We start from the raw sequence: 20,725 nt of genomic DNA on the forward strand, positions 1-20,725 counted from the left end.
TTTAAGCTCTAGAAGTGTGTTATGATTTTATTTTTATGTAACCATTTGTTTACATTAATTTTACTTGCTGCTTCTCAAATCTCTGACCTTCGTGAATTAAACTCTGTTTGTTTTCACTATAAATGTATCTAAGTGAAGTATAGTTGTTTTCACTCTAAACGTATCTAAGTGTGTTAAATGGAGCGATGATGCTGAGGTAACACCGGTGACAGGTGTGTAGCAAACCTATGAATTCTGTGAGTGTCCAGTGGAACAGGGGCTGGACATTCTGGGGCTGCACAGAGGGCTCGGCGGTTGGAGTGTACCGATGGCTTACCTGTAGAAGGACAGTGGAGCTGGATGGGGTGAGAAGGGTGTGCTTGTGTTTCCTGTGGCTGGCAGAGTCAGGAGCTGACATGTGGCAGGCACAGAGGAGGCTTCCTCATGCTAAGGGCAGGTGGTAGTGAGGTACCTCACAATCCTGGGGACCCTCAGGAGGTGGCATAAAGGGTCCATAACACTTCAGAGAAGGTGCCTGGTCCTTCATAGTCCAGGGCCCTGTGTTCAAAATTTATTAGACCCATTCTCCATCCGCTATAAAATCACTCCTGAATGGTCAGATTTCTTGGCTCCATCTCATTCTCCAATTCACTGTCCATCTGGGTTTGGGGACTGAGAGGAATCATCAGGCAAAGGTTAAAGAACAACAGGCAGAGGAAGTCTGGGTTGTTGATGTTTATAGTTGTCAATAGGGAAATAATCTTCCCATGACACCTGAATATTGGAAATTTTACAACCGAGAACAAGGAAGAAAAAAAAACACCAAACAAAGAAACAAACAAACCCCACAACAACCCCCAAATTCTTGCAATTAACCATCTGCTTTAACTCTTGTTTTACACGCAGTTCCTAAGGACATCTCTAGAGATGATAGGTGACAGTGCCTGGAGCAGCCAAATAAGCCTTGAGTTGAGCCAGCAGATGGCCGGCTATGCCAGCCCCTCCAAAGAGAAGGTTTGTTATCTGTTAAGGCTTAGTTTCTAGTTAATTTCCCTTGAAATTCTGACTGGGGGGGCTGCATAAGGCTTCTCTCAAGGCTTCATTACTTTATATTTTATTCTGCATATAACATTTGTTTTTAGTTGTGCCCTGCTCTCTTGTCCCCCTCCCCCCCCCCCGCCCTTCCAATATTTGCTTGGACAGGCTGCTTGTCTGTACTGCATTGTTGGTTCTCTGGCTGGGCTAGATGATGGGATGTTTCTGCAGTCTGGATGCTTGGACTTGGCTATCTTGTTCCTTCCTGAGTGTTGCTGAGCTGGGTCTGTACTGACAGGCACGTTGTGTTACTGATCTCTCAGTGCTGGTCTCTTTCTTTCAGAGTTTCCTGTATAAGGCACTAGGAACATCCTTAGCAGTGTGTCAGGACCTGGTCCATGTTAAATCACAGATTAATACATTTCTGACGACAACAGATTATACGGAAGCCCCTGAGAGAGAGGTGAGGACTCTGTCCCTCTCCCCACTTTACCAAGTAATCCCTGAATGCTGCCTGTGGGGCTCAGCTCTGAGTTGGCCTCGGGGGACAGATGCCATTTTGCGTCATATCCTCTTCATTGCTATTTCACTCAGCCCCCGCTCCCCATGTGTCTCAGGCCTCACTGGCATTTTACACCACTTCAGGTGAAAGGAATGGAGTCGTGGGGTCTATCAGGCACCTAGTTAGATCCTAACCAGTATTTTTCTTGGGTCACAGGGAGTCATTTCCATCCTTGCATTGTCTGCTGAGAGCCACTTGGACCTCACCTTGAACGCACTTCAGGAGTTTGGGGCTGCAATGAGCAAGGTTAAGATTTCTGGGTTCATCAGCCACCTGAAGGTAAAGGAGCCAGGGGCTTCTCTCAAACTTCCTCTCCCCCTCTAAAGCGGGGGCAGCAACCCTGCGGTAGTGTCTGCTCTGGTCAGCTAGCATTGTCCCCCAATGTATGCGTTCTACGTGATGCCTGCAGTTAAGCAGAGAGGAGCACAATCTGGAGCTGGGGTTCTCTAAAATGATTTTTATCGTCTGATGTCTTTTCCATGCAAGCGACTGATGTAGTTCCCACACATTGTGCATGGGAGGAGCGCTCAAGCCATGAGACATCAGATGATAAAAATCATTTGAGAGAACCCCAGCTCCAGATTGTGCTCCTCTCTGCTTAACTGCAGGCAGTCTGTTGTAAAATGATGGTAGATACACTGGAGGGTAGGGATAGGATACAGAGGGACCTAGACAATTAGAGGATTGGGCCAAAAGAAAACTGATGAGGTTCAACAAGGACAAGTGCAGAGTCCTGCACTTAGGACGAAAGAATCCCATTCACTGTTTCAGACTAGGGACCGAATGGCTAGGAAGCAGTTCTGCAGAAAAGGACCTAGGGGTTACAGTGGACGAGAAGCTGGATATGAGTCAACAGTGTGCTCTTGTTGCCAAGAAGGCTAATGGCATATTGGGCTGTATAAGTAGGGGCATTTCCAGCAGATCGAGGGACGTGATCGTTCCCCTCTATTCGACGATGGTGAGGCCTCATCTGGAAAACTGTGTCCTGTTTTGGGCCCCACATAACAAGAAGGATGTGAAAAATTGGAAAGAGTCCAGCAGAGGGCAACAAAAATGATTAGGGGTCTGGAGCACATGACTTATGAGGAGAGGCTGAGGGAACTGGGATTATTTAGTCTGCAGAAGAGAAGAATGAGGGGGGATTTGATAGCTGCTTTCAACTATCTGAAAGGAGGTTCCAAAGAGGATGGATCTAGACTGTTCTCAGTGGTACCAGATGACAGAACAAGGAGTAATGGTCTCAAGTTGCAGTGGGGGAGGTTTAGATTGGATATTAGGAAAAACTTTTTCACTAGGAGGGTGGTGAAGCACTGGAATGGGTTCCCTACAGAGGTGGTGGAATCTCCTTCTTTAGCGGTTTTTAAGGTCAGGCTTGATAAAGCCCTGGCTGGGATGATTTAGTTGGGAATTGGTCCTGCTTTGAGCAGGGGGTTGGACTAGATGACGTCCTGAGGTCCCTTCCAACCCTGATATTCTATGCTTCTAAAACTGGCAAATATCTAGATGAGTTGATATACCCCCGGAAGACCTCTGCAGACCCTCAGGGGTACACAAGTACTCCTGGTTGAAAACCACTGATCTAGAGGATAGAGCAGGAGACTAGGCCTCTGGGCTTCCATTGCTGGCTCTGCATTTACTCACTGTGCAGCCTTAGGCAAGACATTTAGTGCCTGATCTTGTACCCACCAGTGTCAATGACTAAGCTCCCGTGTACTTCACTGCTGTAGGTTCAGCATTTTAGGCTCTCTGTGTCAGAGTGACCTGTGGGAATGATGGAGATACTAATAACTCCCTACCTCACACAGTTATTATATTGCTTAAATACTGGTTTGAGATCTTTGGCTGAAAAGAGCTTTGCAAGTGCAAACTGCCATTGCTGCTGTGAGCAATTCCTCGGTCAGCAGCAGATCAGAATTCCAAGGCAAAATGAATCACAAGAACTTGTCTCTAGTGACGTTTCCGATTGTCTAGGACTACCACCGTGGAAAAAGAGGCAAGACTCGCAGCACCCTGATGCTGACATACAGCAACGTGGCTGTTCATGCTCCAAAAGACCAGCTTCTCTCCCGAGTGGAGGCAGACATCACAGGGAACATCCTTCACTATTACAGAGCCAGTTGTCAGGTAAGAGCTTTTGTGTGATAAGTGTTAGGGGCATTACCCTGAAGTGATAGCATTGCCTCTGAGTTTATAGAGAGAGGGCTTGTATTTTCTAAAACTCTCCTTTGAGCAATAATTTGTCACATAACTCAAATTTAAAACTGTAATGGACGGAGCGTGAGCTGTCACATGTTGTATCATTTTTATTACTCTTCTTTGTATTTTCTCTAGTTTCTCTATATTCTTCTGAAATTCTGTAGACCACAGCTACACAGTAATTCAGATGCAGTCACACTCAGGATATTCAGAATAACACTAACTCCCCTAATATGTATTTGTATCTAGCTCTATCTTTCGCTAGCAAAGAGAGACTAGTGCTAGCTTGTATTTAGTTGATTTGCTGTCACTCTGTTTCTTGGACACACTACTTCCCTTACCTCTTATCTGTCTTCTTGTTTGTCTGTGTGCTCCTTATTTCTGTTCCCTAGGTGTCTGACTGCAGGCACTGACTCTCATCTCCGTGCAACCTCTCCACGTCACTTTGCCATTCAATTCTGCCCTATCTGACTGAGACTCTCACTTAGGCATTGTCAAAAACAGTTGAACCAAACTGATATCTTCTAGTAGTTCACAAATGCAAATATTACATAGGATGGCCCCTGATATTGACCTCTACAAAACACCCCCTCTGGATACATTTCCTGCCTTTTGGAAGATTTAACAATAGTGATTTCTCTCTGCTCCATATTCACCAGCCAGGACATTTTGAGGATGTGTGTTATGTTGGACATACATTGCTAAGAACTGTTTTGCATTTCGTTTTTCAGGTGCTGGGCATCACTGTTACGAACAAGGTAAATTCTAAATAATCCGCTCTCAGGTCTTGCATTTTCTATACACAAGTTGCTTGTTTAAATTGCACAGAGCTTGATTTCCTTGCTACATCAAGCAGGAGTCCTGGTTGCTCTGGTGTAAGTGGACCTGGATTTATTTGATGAACGTGGGTTTTCTTTTCTTCTGAGGTGGGTGCAGAGCTGGGGTCCTCTGCCTTCTAGGGTCTGCGGACACCTCTCTTCTCTCCTGAGGCTAGATTTAATTCCTGATCTTTATCTTCTGGACTCTGGTTCTTCTCTCAGTTTCTCATCCACATTCCCTTGTTTCTCCTTCTGGATTATGTAGGATATGTACCTAAAACTAACTCTCATCCAGAATGTCACGGAGATTAGCTGTGCCATCTTGGAGACCAGAGACTCCCAGGAGTTCGAATTCTCTTACAAACAGGAGCTCCTTGGCTACATGCTGGTGAGTGATTAGGAGCTTTGAGGACTGAAGTACAAAGGAGTTTGTTGTAATGCAATAAGACTGGGTTTCCAGGGAGATGTTATTTTATCCATTGGCTGTGACTGTACTACTGCAGTCTCATAGATTCATAGATTATAGGACTGGAAGGGACCTCGAGAGGTCATCGAGTCCAGTCCCCTGCCCGCATGGCAGGAAGTACTGATTTTGCCCCAGATCCCTAAGTGGCCCCCTCAAGGATTGAACTCACAACCCTGGGTTTAGCAGGCCAATGCTCAAACCACTGAGCTATCCCTCCCCCATGGACCCCTGCATGGCACCCCGAATGCTGGGTCCACTCTGAGCTCGGCAGAGATGCTGACATATTGTGGGCTGTAACTGGAAGGAATGGCTTGTGTCTGGTGAATTATCTTTCTGTCCTCCGTATAGCCTGCAGATGGCCCTATGGTCCATTTCAGAGGCAGAGAGCCTGCTGAGTACGGTGTCTGTTTATTACAGGTGTGGCATATGGCCCTATTTCAGGGTGGGAGAGGAAGACCTCTCTGCCTTTCAAATCCATTTCCCATTTTTTATGTCCCTATTAATGCATTTCAGGACTTCATTAAAAAGGAACCACTGGATTCCCTGGCATCTCCAATTCGCTACAAGGCAATTCTTGCCATTGAACATCTGAGGTAGGCTATTTTCTGCCACATTTCCTGGCACTGTGATGACTTCTTATTTGTTAATTCATGAGTGTCAGGTTGGGAGCAGTCTGATGCCTGCAGGATTTGGCTCACATGCTGCTCACCAGCAGAACTTTCATTCTTGAGGGTTTGAATGTGTCCATTTGGAGGTTTGTGCTTGAAAGACACAAGACTGGAGGTTGTGGGGCATGCAGTACAATGGAGGAGAGTTCAGATGGGGAAGGAGGTGTCTGGTTAGCTGGCAGGGGGAAGGAAGCTTGTGGGTTTCTCTAAAAAGGGGACTTGAAGCTTTAGCTTTACTTCTAGATGAGCCAATACTTAATAGAGGTGCAAAGAGGTGCTCAGCTGCAAAGTGAAGGGTTGTTTGTATTTGGGGTTCTAGACTGGGGCAATCTCTAGCCATTGGACCCACTCTTTTACTTGGAGGTGGTACTGAGTCTAATGCATGACTTTTCTCTTTCTTCTGCCAGCAAACTCAAACCATCTTTGACCTTGGAGGAAAACCGTGAGCTCATAGATCAGTGTTTCAAAAGTTTATTTCCCCTTCCTCCCTTGGAGAAGACGAAAGAGGAAGGCGAGACAGCAAAGGATGCTCTGCATATACAGGTACGTGACAACAATTCTCCTCTGGCACCATCCACTGTATTTCTGCCCAGCAGGCACTGGGTAATGGCAGTCACACATGGCCTCCCTGGCAAGGTTATGGTTAGCTTCACCCGGCCCCCACACACAAATGATATGCGCTGAGCCTCACTCCTTCTCTTCTGGTTTCAGTCACTGTACATGAGGTCCGTGGAAGCCCTTGGCAAGCTAATGAAGACTTTGCTGGAGGAAGAACCAACCGCAGACTGGTTCCAGGAAATGTTTGATGTGAGTAGACCATTGAACCGCGGTGGAGATTGTTTGTTTCTTGTGTTACAGCAGGGAAGAGTCAGAGATTTAGGGGGTCAAGCTTCAGTTGTGGAGGAATTTTCCACAACGGAGTTAATTTTAGGGAGAAAGAACTACATTCTTCCTTGTGATAAGTGGGCATTTGCCCCATTGAAATCCACGGAAGCTATGCCATTTTATGCCAGGGCTGGATTGGGATCGAGTTCTTACAATGGAGTTGACACTACTTGGACCGGCAAGAAAATCACCCTGCAGTAGCCAAATCCAAGAGAACCAGTTGAAACTGATCATTTCTTCGAAGAGGAATTCATTAATATTGAGTTAAGCCCTGTGTATGGAAACTCATTCAGAGGAGACTTCTTGTTCCTCAGACATGAACAGAATATCTTGAAGAGCTGAAGGGTGGGGAGTTTGATGCACCTTCAGGATAAGACTTCTCTGCTCTTATTCAAATTAATAAAAAGAAATGCTCCTCTCTGTCATTTTGCCACTCGACGTGGGAGAAGTTGCCCAGGAAACAGACCACAGCAGCAGACATCAAACAGCATGCAAAGTGCTAGACAGCTCCCATCAGACAGTCTACAGCAGACATCACATACACGGGCCCAGATTCATCTCTCATGTACCTCCTTTGGCTTCAACCACCAGAGGTGAATCTGGTCCCTGGGACTTGTATATCTAAGGGGCTCTTCCATTAGACATGTAATTCCTTTGCTACATGGAGGTCAGATGCTTTGGAGAGGGATTTTAGTGACAATTAAACCTGTTTAAGAGGAACTTTTGGGAGGGATTTTCTGGTACTAACTGTCCATTCCCCTGCTCTACCAACAGCTACTAAGGACATGGTTCAGTTCAGAGAAGGAGTGGGAGAGAGAAAGGGCCTTGCAGGCCAGCACCCAGCTGCTGACTGCATATCAAGAGACAGTTAATAGCACAGTGAGTATAGCCTCTTATTCTTTATTTCTTCCTTTAGCTGACTTCCCTGCTTATATCAGATCTGACACTCCACGCAAATGCATGAAAAACTTCCAGAGCAGCAGCTGGGATCTCAAGGTGACTAAGATCCCCCTGCTTCCAGAAGAGAGAGGTTTACACAACAATGCCGTGACCACACTCCAGGCAGACTGCAAGAAGTAGAGGGCAGACAATCCCCCAAACTGATGGCTTATTCTATAATTAGATTCACCAAGTCAACAACAGAAGAGCTCCCACCCTAGTTAACAAGATGCCAAATGCAGTCCCCTTTTGGCAGTCCAGACCTTGGCTCCCATCTAAACATCCATGTCTTGGAAGAAAGGGGAGGGATAGCTCAGTGGTTTGAGCAGTGGCCTGCTAAACCCAGCGTTGTGAGTTCAATTCTTAAGGAGGCCATTTAGGGAAGTGGGGTAAAAATCTCTCCGGGGATTAGTCTTGCTTTGAGCACAGGGTTAGACTAGATGACCTCCTCAGGTCCCTTCCAACCCTGATATTCTATGTTTAATATAGTGAGGGGTTACTGAAAACCTGGCTCACCATATGTGAGGTTCACTGATCATAAAGGACCAGATACTTATCCCCAGGTCAATATGAATCTCAGGTCTTTCCCAAATATCATGCTGTCAGCCAATCCTTAATAACTAAATCTAAGATTTATTGTTAAAAGAAAGAAGAGAGTTACAAATGGTTAATTGATCAATATCCATACAAGTGACTTTCAATGTTCATAGTTCAGGATCACAACAGTGATGGAATAAACTGCTGATTTGTAAAAGTCTCTCTGGAATCATCCCAACAGATCAGAATCCAAAGGCAGCTTAGATGTAAAGTCTGTTAGTTTTTTCCATGCACTTTCCAGGTTATTCCAAATGTTATTTGGAAAATCTCTGTCCTATGGCTTACACTTTCCCTGTTCAGAGTTTAAGCAGACTAGAGATGATAGGCCCAGGCCCAAGCCTTCTCTTTTATAGCTATTCTAGCAGGCTGACAAGCCGACCTCACAGAAATTGTCACAGAAGGACCTTCCCCCAATGCAGATCACCTGTTGTACTTTGCTTTGAAGAACTAGTTACATTCCTTCACATAAGGTAATTAGCCGTTCTTCCATTATAACACAGATAGTTAAGCTGAAGATAATGTAGAAATGATTGGTTTCCTGGAGTGTCTTACATCTTTGATTTTAAGGTTAACTGAACACCTTGCATACATAATTAAGGCAATTAAGACATGAAAGGGAATTAGCATCTACAAGCTAATTTGGTTACATTGTGAAACTTCTAACCGGGTATAGATAAACAGACAAATACACTTAGCCTCTATTGTTCATTTTTGAATGAGTTGATGATTGCTAGACTAATACATCTCTTAGAAATTCACATGCAAGTGAACTGTCTTGATACAGTAGAAGCGCCTATGGTTAAGTTATTATGGGTCATACACAGGTTGACTGGTCTGCCAGTGTCACAAATGCATTCTTGGTTCTTATGCTCCCAGGATGCTAAAGCTGAAGCTCTATTTAATCAGCTAAGAACATAAAACATAAGAGTGGCTATCCTGGATCCCCCAGGAGAATGGTTCTTCTAGCCCAGTATCCTGTCTTCTGACAGTGGTGGCTGCCAGATGCTTCAGAGGGAATGAACAGAACAAGGCAATTGTCAAGTGAACCATCCCCCGTTGGACAGTCCCAGCCCCAGCTTCTGGCAGTCAGAGGCTTAGGGACACTCACATCATGGGGTTGCATCCCTGACCATGTTAGCTAATAGCCATTGATGGACCTATCCTCCATGAACTCATCTAATTCTTTTTTGAACCCAGTTATACTTTTGGCCTTCACAACATCTCCCTGGCAATGAGTTCCACAGGTTGACTGCATTGTGTGAAGAAATGCTTCCTTTTGTTTGTTTTAAAACTGCTGCCTATTAATTTCATTGGGTGACCCCTTGTTCCTGTGTTATGTGAAGGGCTAAATAACACTTCCTTATTGACTTTCTCTACACCAGTCATGATTTTATAGTTCTCTATCATATTCCCTCTTAGTCGTCTCTTTTCAAAGCTGAAAAGTCCCTGTCTTTTCAATCTCTCCTTGTACGAGAAGTTGTCCCATACGCCTAATCGTTTTTGTTGCTCTTCTCTGGATTTCTTCCAATTCTAACCTATCTTTTTTGAGATGAGATGACCAAAACTGCACGCAGTGTTCAAGGTGTGGGGGTACTGTAGATTTATACAGTGGCATAATGATATTTACTGTCTTATTATCGATCCCTTCCCTAATGGTTCCTAACATGTTGTTATGGTTTTTGACTGCATGTTGAGCAGATGCTTTCAGAGAACTGTACAGAATGACTCTGAGGTCTCTTTCTTGCATGATAGCAGCTAATTTAGACCCCATCCATTTGTATGTACAATTGGGATTATGTTTTCCAATGTGCATTCCCCAGTTCAGTACAGGAATCAGAGGCACAATGTTATCAGATGTGCCCGTCACTTTGGGTAGGCTCATTGATTAGGGTTACTCTTCTGGGTGGGGGGAGGGTTCTGTAATTTTATTAATGTGGGGCTTATGTCACTTGTGTGTTCATATGGAGCTCTACTCCTTCCTTCTACAAGTCCCCTCCCAATGGAGCTCCCAATGGAGCTACCCTGCAGGACCTAGGTTCCCCAGGGCTAATAACTAGAACTAGATGAAGATGCGCGCGCACGCGCACACACACACACACTAGCAGAGCAAGTCAATCAGCATGCCCCAGCTGATCCCCTCATATGTCCCTGTATTCAGTGGGCTGAGTTAAGCAGCACTTTCAAGCTGGTACCCTTATGTGCCCCTGGTCTCAATAGGCTGGGTTGAACAGCACTTTCAGCTGCCCCTCCCTTATGTGCCCCAAGTTTAACACGTCCCTATCACACTTTCACATTACAATTGTACTGGGAGTAACACACTTGATGAGCAAACCCCACAGTATTTTGGGGCACTACAGGGATCTTTAGCTTAGGTACAAGAAGTGTTGCTGCCGAGTAAATGGGGGAAGCTAAAAACACAAAAGAGTAAAATTCAGAGAGAGAGAGAAGCAACCAGCTGAACCATAAAAGTTATTTATTGAATAATAGTGATAACTACACAAGGAGGGCTAAACAAACATAAGTTACATTTTAAAGGTTAATACCTGAGGTAGAAAAGAAAAGAGAGAGAGAGAGAGAGAGAGAGAGAGAGGAGATCTCCCCCACTCCATGAGGCTTGAACTGGTCGGGGTTCCCAGGTGGTGGTGGTAGCTCAGGGTCCTGAGTGCTGAAGACAGGCAGAGCCCCCAGCACGATCAGTCAGGAGATAGAATCCCAATGGCACTGATGCAGAGTTTGGGTCTATACATCAGAACCCTTACTTGGGCATAGGTCGGGGGGTTTGTAGAGAAAATACAATGGCTCAAGGGAGAACACTAGATTTGTTTATGGGTAAACTGATGGCTCAAGGATTTTCTTTAGGCTAGGCCAGGGGTAGGGAACCTATAGCACGCATGCCAAAGGCGAGCTGATTTTCAATGGCACTCACACTGCCCGGGTCCTGGCCACAGGTCCAGGGGGCTCTACATTTTAATTTAATTCTAAATGAAGCTTCTTAAACATTTTAAAAACCTTATTTACTTTACATACAACAATCGTTTAGTTATATATTATAGACTTATAGAAAGAGACCTTCTAAAAACGTTAAATGTATTACTGGCACGTGAAACCTTAAATGAGAGTGAATAAATGAAGACTCGGCACACCACTTCTGAAAGGTTGCCGACCCCTGGGCTAGACAATAGGAGCTGATCACTCTTGGCTATGGGTGTTGTTTTCTTCCAGGGAGCTCACAAGGCAACTAGGCTGCTTCAGTATTATGGGATATCAATCAAAGATTTATTACTAGAATTGCTCTGATAATTGCTGAGCTGGGTGTGTGCAGGCGTAGGTTCATTAGCATCTGGAGCAGGGATTCCCATGATGCAGTGCGTCCCTGCTTTTCTGGTCCCAGAGTTCAGTGCGGTTCCCCGTTCCTCATTCTTTATGCTAATCCCTGTCCCATCTTTCATGCAGATGAGGCTAGGGGAGTTGTCTCTGTTCTTCATTCTGTATGCAAAAATGGAGATGTCTTAATCTTGTCACCCTTGTCAGGAGGGGTCTAGGTGTGTCTCCCCATGCCCTTCATTGTTCTCTGCAAGCCTTTTCTCTGATCGGTTTTGGTTCAAACAGAGACGGGGGTGAGGGGTGTCCTTCATGAGACACACAGGCTAGATACTGTGCCCTGGTTCCCCAAAAACACAGAGCTGACTGGTAGCAACAATAAGGATGGCAAGTGAAGTCTAGTACAGCTGGAGAACGTTCATTCTTCATTCTTTTGTAATTAGACTCAGGAAACTTTTAATCGGTTTGGATCTCTGATTGGACTAATAGCACCATACAGCTGTGATTCACTGGCCACGTCCCGTCAGTGGGTGGTTGACTGTATCAGCTGCCTTCTCTGTATACAAGGTGAGGAGACCATTAGCAGGTATAAGTAATTCTTCACCTTCTTTCACTGTTGTAATGTCCATTTTTCTGCCTGTCTAGTTCTTTCTGTCCTGTCTGTTAGCACTTAGATAACAGAATGGTGGGCATCTTGTAAATACCTCATTAGAAGAGAAGATTATGATGTGTAAAGAGCCTAGCACACTTTTGGGAACTGTACAAATAATAAACGGTCTGCATACAGGTAGATATCTGCTAAATTCCTTAGGGCTTCTCTACACAGGGACACTAAGGAAAGTTAATCCAAATGAACTAAAGGTGTAAATTTAAAGTGGCATTAAACACATGTGTGGATGCTCTGATTCTGAATTAAAATGGCCCTTATTAATTTTAGTGAATTACATGAATGAAACTAACCTGAAATAAGGCCCCTTTAATTCTAAATAAGTGTGTCCCCATAGGTGTTTAATGAAGTTTAACTAATGCATTTTGAAAATAAATTTGGATTAGCTTTCTTGACTCTGTCCATGTAGATAAGCCCTTGGTACTAAACATTTTCATTCTCTTTACCCTGCCACTGGCTGTATTGGAGGGGTTTCCCGGAATAATTCTTTAAACAAAAAGTTCTTCCAGCAGCCCTCAGTCATGAGCATTCAAAGCTACTGCAGTAAGTGTAGGCCATTTTCCCCTTTGTGACAGAGTAGGATATTCTTTTCACCTAATGGTTAGATGTAAAGGGATAGGGCTTGGTTATTGTTTAAGGCCATTTCCAATTAGGGTGACCAAACAGCAAATGTGAAAACTCAGGACAGGGGGTGGGGGGAAATAGGAGTCTATATAAGAAAAAGACCCCCCAAATCGGGACTATCCCTATAAAATTGGGACATCTGGTCACCTTATTTCCAATTATTATTAATCAGTCTTAAAAAACAGTGTTGGTGATTCAGAAACAGAAGAAGAGACTCCAATCTTTGCATGTACAAGATAGAAATCCCAGCATTGTTTAGAAGTGACTGATGAGCCTGGGTTTCCTGCCGAAGTTTTTGTCCAGCCCCATCTCTTTTACAATGCGAGTTTGGTGGAGGGATTCACCTCTACATTGGACCCTGAGATCTACCTGCATGACTTGTACTTGAATATGAGATTAGATTTAAATACTGAGAGCAGAGAGGCTACTGAAACCAGACACACCCAGAAAGCTGCTCCAAGCTGAATACAGTGCTTGTTCAATCCTGTATCATTCACAGTAACATACCACTGCCGTTAACTTTCAGACATTTAGGGTGTAATCCCGACTCCATTACAGTCATCAGGAGTTTTGCCATTGACTTTGATGGGGCCAAGATTTTACACTATGCTGATAACAGCATAGCACATGGATCCTTCTGTATGAATATCCATGCAATAGAGGTTCAGTTTCATTAATCGTTACAGTACTTTTTCTCCTTTTCTCCACTCCAGGCCAGTCCATGAATCTGGGGTCAGCGGCGGAGGAGCTGAGATGTCTCCGTGAAGCACTAACAGCTCCAGACCCTGAGGCTCTGTTTCAGGCATCTTCCAAAATGGCCAGGGTAACTGACTCAAAAAGCTTGTGCGGATGTTCTAGTGACGGGGCACCATTCATTTTACATTTACGCTTTCGTGATGCCTTTCCGTACTTGGAGTGAGCTGTGGGAGCGGGGCATTCATTGCTAGTAACCAGCAAGATGCTTTTCATAGATGTGTGCTATGAATGCCATGTAAAAAGCAGATTCCACAGAATGTTGCACGCACATGAAAATACGCACACAGCTGCGCACACATGTACCTATCCAGCCATCCATGAGAAAAAACTCTGTTAGTGGAACATCAAGCTGAGAAACCACCCAGTCTTCATTCTGTCACTTTGTGGGTTTGCCTTAGCCTATATTTGTGTGCATGCCTCTCTTTACTTCATTTTTTAAGTTGTAAAAAGATGCAGTGTATATAAGAGAATACACACTGGAAACTTACCTCCTGCATATCCAGTACAATGTTGTGCTAATTGTGCAACAGAGGCTTTGTCTCTAACCTGATATCATTAGTGTAGAATACAAAAATGTCGTATATAGACTGTAGAGAGAATTGTAATCACAAATGGCTCACTAGACATGAGGCTAATTAACAATTTGTTGATGCATATATCTTTTCATAGAGATATTAGGCCTCCATTTTTAAAAAGCCAGACACCACTGCAGTCTCTCCTGTTTTTGATTTGTTCCCAGGTTGTTAGTGAGTACTTTCCCTCAGAACAGGCCACAGACTTTATTAAGGCCACATTGGGTGGTATGCTGTCTGCCAGCCCCACCTGTGCCACGGCAGCTGGACTGTGGATGAAAATCATCCTGAAGGAGTGTGGAGATGCCATGCTGGACAAGGTAAAACGGGAAACTGGAGAGGTTTTCTGTCTAAACTCTAGGCTTTTAGATCTTTGCCCTTATGTGTAATGAACAAAAATCTTGCTGTTTCTCCCCCTCGGACATAGAGTCGATTCCATCTCTGTTCCTACCCTAAGATAGGCAATGGCAGAATCAATCGCAGTAGACAGAGATAATCCAAGGGAAAAGGAAGATGGTTGGTTATTTATTTGTCTAGCTTGTTGCCACAGTATTCAGCCAAGAAAGGCTTGAAAAAACAGACTCTGGGGAAAGTACAACAAGACAGAATGACTGGCACTTGGAATCATCCAGTTATTAGGAGGCCTATGGCTAAGGGCTACCTGGATAAAAATAGCACTGTAGTCATTCCCAGTCAATCTGGAGCCTGGGCTCTGAGACCCACCCTCTTGCCAGGTTTCAGAGCCTGGGCTCCAGCCCAACCAGGAACAGCTACACTTTTACACTGCTGTGAGATTTTTTTTTTTTGCTGTGTAGACGTACCCTTTAAGAATAGAAGGGGGGAGGGAGGGAGAAAACTATAGTGTCTTTGGGATCCACTATTTATATGCCTTATTCTGGAGCCCAGTGCGTTAGCGCTAGATGAAAGGAGCACTCCACAAATCTTCTAACAAGGCTGGTGAAAGGTCTCAGGACAGGGAACCCTCGCAGCAGAACTGCCATGTTTGCACAGTGTTTTGAAGATGTGAAGGGCCAGGAGTGACTATGAGAGGTCATCACTTGTTCATAGTCCCAGGCATTTGCACGCTGTGTTTAAAGCACTTGCATATTTTGTGCTTGTGGTTGTTTATGAACTAGGCATTCTTCGAGGCAAATGGTCAGATTTGGCTGCTTAAATCACACCTGCAAAATGTGGGCAAGTAAAGCCTTCTTTTGTGCATGCGAACTGGTTTATTTAATGCATAGCTGGGCACCACCACATTACATTATCTGGTATGTATATGTGTGTGTCAGTGTTAGTTTTTACAGCCAAGTGTGGGCAATTTTTGTGGGTTAAATTTATGCAGACATATTTGAACATTTGTTTCTTGAAGTGAAGAATTTCTAAAAAAGCAACAACTGGCTAAATAGCTAAATAAAGATTTTGATTCTGTAGAATGAATGAAGAGAAAGAAAAAGGGACATTTCTTTCTGGTTTTGTTCCTTCCAGGTGCCAGATATCCTGGTTATAATATATAGCCACATGCCTACTATCCAGGAGGGCAGCTTGAAGCAGTTCCTGGTGGAGGCGGTGTCCATTTTAGCTCACCGTGACCTAGAGACAGTGATCTCCAGCCTCCTCGGTGAACCTCTGCCGATAGACAGGTATATACCGCTACCTATTGCATTCATCTTGGTGAAACATGGATCCCACAGCTTTACTGGGAGATGTAGGGCTTTATTTAAGCAGCAAACAGTTTGGGATAATTCCTAAAGGTTAATAGCCTGGGTCTTTCTACAGGAAGGTCCAAGAGCATGTTAAGGTGGGGTGTGGAGAGAAACTAAGTGTCATTCTGTTTCCATTAATTAATAGCTGCTTTGATATCCTAAAGACCTATTTTTACTGGCATAACTGGAGTGTATTGTTGGAAACATCTACCTCTCTAGACACCTGAATTGACCTCACTCTGGAAATTAGCAGTGGCTGTTGGTTTCCTGGTAGCATGACCGCTTCAAGTCCAAATCCCTGGCTGATTAGAAAGAATAGAGCCAATATTATCATCAGACCTCTGCTTGGTATCAGTGAGGGTGTGGCTACTAGAATAGAGTTGCTGTCCTGGGTACGTAAAACTAGACTGGAAGCAGATCCATCATTTCATTTAAAGATCCCTAACTGAGTTATCAGTTATCAGTGCTGGAATCTAAGACCATAAGAACGGCCATACTGGATCAGACCAAAAGTCCATCTAGCCCAGTATTCTGTCTTCCGACAGTGGCCAATGCCGGGTGCCCCAGAGGGAATGAACAGAACAGGTAATCACCAAGTGATCCATCCCCTGTCGCCCATTCCCAGCTTCTGGCAAACAGAGGGTAGGGACACCCTTTGTGAAGGGGACATAGGATGGTCACGAATATTTGGTCTCATAATTGTATATCCAGTGTGGCAAATTGCCGGCACTATTATGTTGCGTCCCGCACTTTCTCCTCTTGTGTGGGTGCAGGCACCATTTCTCACCCCTGAACTGGGGTATCAATTGTCCCATTAGTATCTGAAAAGGGGAATGGAAAGGGAGGGACCTGGGCCCACCCTCTACTCCGGGTCCCAGCCCAGGGGCTCTAGGGATAGCAGTGAACCACTTGAACTAGCGATTCCTTCCCCTGGGCTACTTCCCTCTCTGGCCCTTCAGCTTGTGGGGCTTCCTGCCCTCTCTCCGCTTGGGCCAAGTTTCTCCCAACCCCTTGTGTCTCTAGAGTCCCTCTGCTCTGCACAAGCCGGGTTTCCCTTTAGCTAGGGTCTTGGTCTTCTGGCCCGCCACAGCACTTCTCCAAACTGCTTCCTCCAAACTGCTCTCTGTTCCAACACCAAACAACTCTGCTTCAACTCCTCCAACTGTCTGATTGAAGCAGGGGGGGTTTATCAGGTGACTGGCTTTAGGTGCTCTAATTGGCTAAATTGGTTTCAGGTCCTCTAATTAATCTGTAGCAGCCTCCCTTCCCTCTACAGGGACTAAGGCTCTCATCATCCTGGGGCTTACTTATCTCCCATCTATCACTCTCCTGCTGTCCTCTGGCCATGCTATATCACACCAGTTAGTAGGAATACGGCTTTTCCTTCATCAATTTGCCTTCCAAACCCTAGATCTTTGTAGCCACATGTTCATGATTCCATATTTACTGGAAAATGGGAAAGCAGAAACTGAGGTTGGTGCTCTGTGTCCTGTCCTTCTGAAGTCTAGTATTAATGGTGAGGCTGCAGTAAGACTAGGTCACTTAACCTAGTTCTGTAACTGGAAACTCAATATTTAAACACGAGGAGCGTTAAAGGAGGACAGTACTCCTAACTTTCTCATCATTGGCAAGGAGAAAATTTGGTCTTTACTTAAATATGACGTATTCAGTTTGAGCCACAAAAGTGTCCAGGGGTCACATGTAACTTCTGTTAAATTGCAGTGACATCACTGAGCTGTGGAGATCTCTGGGGGGAGACCCCTTGCTTGCCACTCAAGTCCTAAAGATCCTGATAGACAAGATAAAGACTCCAACAAGACAAGAAGGCCGCATCACCTCAGAGACTGAAATCGACAGGGATTGGGCAGCTGCTGAACCTCTCTCAGTAAGTAAAGACAGACACGTCTTTCAGGCTTTCCTCTGCCCTGTGACAATCCTGCTGATGCAAAGCTAGAAGTGTGGTATAATATTGCTGTGTGGGCACTTCTCCTCTGATGTACTGTTTCCCTGAGTCCAGCTCTGCTGTCTGTGGAACAAATACGGCAGTTTTAGAGTACGTGGCTGATTTACTTAATAACATCTGGCAATTAGAAAGTCTTTGAACCAGCTTTCTCACAGTGCTTTGCAAATATTCCTTAGGACTCACAACATGCCTTGGTAGGTCATACACATTTGTACAGATGTGGGAAACTGAGCCACGAGTTAAGCGAGTTGCTCGCAGTCATTCAAGTTACTGGCGGAAGTGAGAATTTAGTACAGCAGATCTCAGAAGGGGAGAGAGGGTGTGATGGTGTTGGGAAGAGCTCTCAGTTTTTACCATTCTCTCCTTTCAGGCAACATGTGCCATCTTTGAGGTGGTGTCAGCACTGCAGTCGAGCAAAGCTGTGCAGGAGCTGCTCCCAGAGTTGTTTCCTGTTCTCCTGCAGCAGATCAGCCGAACCCTAGGACAAGAGATGCCTTTGCCAAGGATAAGCAGCCAGAGGGAATTCCAAAAAGACCTACAACATACTGAGGGCGACCCTTGCCGGTAATTAGAAGGAAGGGAGAGAAACAAAGAGAATTCCAATAGAGTTGTGTGACACTCCCCAGGAGTTCCCAGGGTTACGAGACACCTTACCATTGCCTGCCCTTAGAGTGAGGAAGTCTTGTCTGTGCCTGCTGTGGGTCGCTTCCCTGAAACGACCAGGCTCTGGCAAAACAAACACTGCCATCCAGGCCTCCTCAGACTCTTTGTACAGGTTAGTGATAGGCACACACCAACACCTGAGTCTTCTGACCGTTCCATATAGTGTTCAGACCTTTATCCACTGAACTCCCACAGAATTACCAGGCCTGCTGTTCCCAATGGAACAGTACACACCAGTTTATTACTTATACTTTAAACTCTATACTTTATTACTTATACTATACGGCAAAACACACAGCACTTAGATATATTTATAATGCAAACAAGAACAGAGATGATCAAAGAACAGAGATTCCAGTGATAGTGAGTAAGAATGCGAGCAAAAAATGGTTACATGTAAAATGAAATCATAACATGCTCTTAGAGACTAAACTTAACCAACAGGTTCACCTCCTGTCTAAAGATGTTTCTCACCCAAAGTTCTCAATCACACCTGATAGCAACCCCGCTGTCCCTATCACTGTCCATCTACTTCCTAAGTGAAAGATACCAGGGTGTCTTCTTTGTCCCCCAAATATACTAGAGCACACCTTTGATGTGTACCCCAAAATTGGTTCCCCACCCCCTGTCTACTTCCTGTTACTTTTCTTTCTTTGTAGTTCTCACAGTCCTTCTGAACTGAATGTGAACCCTACATGCTTAATTTAGAGATAAAGAAACAGATGGATAAACATTTCTTCCCTGAAAGAAAACCATTTTTTTCACCTTTCCTGGTGACTAATCCCTAGACACAGATCATAAAAATGTAATTTTCAATGCATATACATGACTCTTTACACCGCATCTGTACATGTGTTTCACAATGATATTGGTGACATGGGCTTTTATTTGAGACTCATATGGCAATCTTTTAGTGAACTAGAATGGACATACCAGACCACTCGGCACCCACTCTGTGCCCCTCGCCAGTTAACACTAAGAGATTCCTGAGTCATCAGCTGACTTCAGCTCTGATAGCCCATTAATGTACATTTCCCACCAATCTCACAACATTATTAGTTTCTATTATTGTTGTGTTTCTTTATTCTATGCCAACAAGGTGCTCAAATTACAGACTTCAGGGTTTTATAATGTCTCTGAATTTTCCCAGGAAACCAGGATGCAAACTCTGTTCACGGATGGGCAGTGGCTATAAAATAAACATAAGTACTACTTCACACAACACACAGTCAACCTGTGGAACTCATTGCCAAGGGATGTTGTGAAGGCCAAAAGTATAACTGGGTTAAAAAAGAATTAGATAAGTTCATGGAGGACAGGTCCATCAATGGCTATTAGGCAAGATGGTCAGGGATACAACCCCAAGCTCTGGGTGTCCCTAGGCCTCTGACCACCAGAAACTGAGACTGGACAACAGGGATTGGATCACTTCATGATTGCCCTGTTCTGTTCATTCCTTCTGAAGAAGCTGGCATTGACCACTGTTGGAAGACAGTATACTGGACTAGATGGACCATTGGACTGACCCTGTGAGGCTGGTCTTATGTAGTGGCCACAGTGAGTCAGGGTGCCTAAGCTTTGTCCACAAAACTTGAATTTGTTCACATGGATGGGTACCTAGCTATGTGATTGCTGGCGCTGCAGACACAAGTGTTCTGCTCATGCTGTTGGCCCATGTGCAGGCCCATTTTAGGTACCTATATGTGAGGGGTGGTATGCTGTGCCCCAGCCTCTTCCATGAACACAGACTGTGCTGAGTCCCTCCAAAGTGTTCTCGGGATGCCCACTCCTGAGATCCTGGTGGTAAGGGCTCTGATGACTGTTTGACCCCAATGGATGATCTTAAGTCACCTTTACTCTTGACCTTTGTTTTCTTTCTCCTCCCTCTTGTCTCTCAGGGGACTTCCGCATCCTCACCTTCTCTGTGGCTTGTACTTTCATGTCTAGGTTCCTCCAGCCCCTTTACATATATTTCCTCTTTACCTGGCCCTTCAGGTTTTGTTTCCACCCTCCTGAGCCTCCATACATGCCTTGGTGTCCCTGTTAGAAGGGGATGCTAGTCCATGCCCAGTAGAAGGCAGTGGGGCAATCCATCCACTACCCCTACATGTTTCTGCCTAAACTTCCCCTTGATTTCCAGAGTCACCTCTGCCATTGGGCAGAATTTATTGTCCCCATATACATATTCAGTTTTGATCCTACCTCTGGGAAGTCTCCAGTGGGGTTTCACTAACTCCTGCCCGATTAACAAACAGGATGAAGCTGTGTCCATTAGTCCCTTTGGTGGCTCCTCCCTACCCATACCGAT

At 44.8% G+C, this 20,725-nt stretch overlaps 1 protein-coding gene across 1 annotated transcript; it reads left to right on the top strand.

The window, feature by feature from the left end:
* Nucleotides 1-885: 885 nt before the first annotated feature.
* LOC122172929 (maestro heat-like repeat-containing protein family member 2B) lies at nucleotides 886-18,381 on the top strand (the record flags this gene model as incomplete). Its single annotated transcript, XM_065579938.1, has 16 exons — nucleotides 886-993; nucleotides 1,358-1,477; nucleotides 1,733-1,855; nucleotides 3,548-3,700; nucleotides 4,504-4,530; nucleotides 4,856-4,978; nucleotides 5,570-5,649; nucleotides 6,132-6,267; nucleotides 6,436-6,531; nucleotides 7,384-7,488; nucleotides 11,910-12,033; nucleotides 13,471-13,580; nucleotides 14,253-14,405; nucleotides 15,574-15,728; nucleotides 17,514-17,676; nucleotides 18,125-18,381. Coding segments are annotated over 16 exons (1,974 nt in total), but the record flags the coding sequence as incomplete, so codon positions are not given.
* Between the last annotated feature and the right edge of the window lie 2,344 nt (nucleotides 18,382-20,725).

This window comes from Chrysemys picta, unplaced genomic scaffold (genome assembly GCF_011386835.1).
Source record: "Chrysemys picta bellii isolate R12L10 unplaced genomic scaffold, ASM1138683v2 scaf1106, whole genome shotgun sequence".
NCBI classification, from domain to species: Eukaryota; Metazoa; Chordata; order Testudines; family Emydidae; genus Chrysemys; species Chrysemys picta.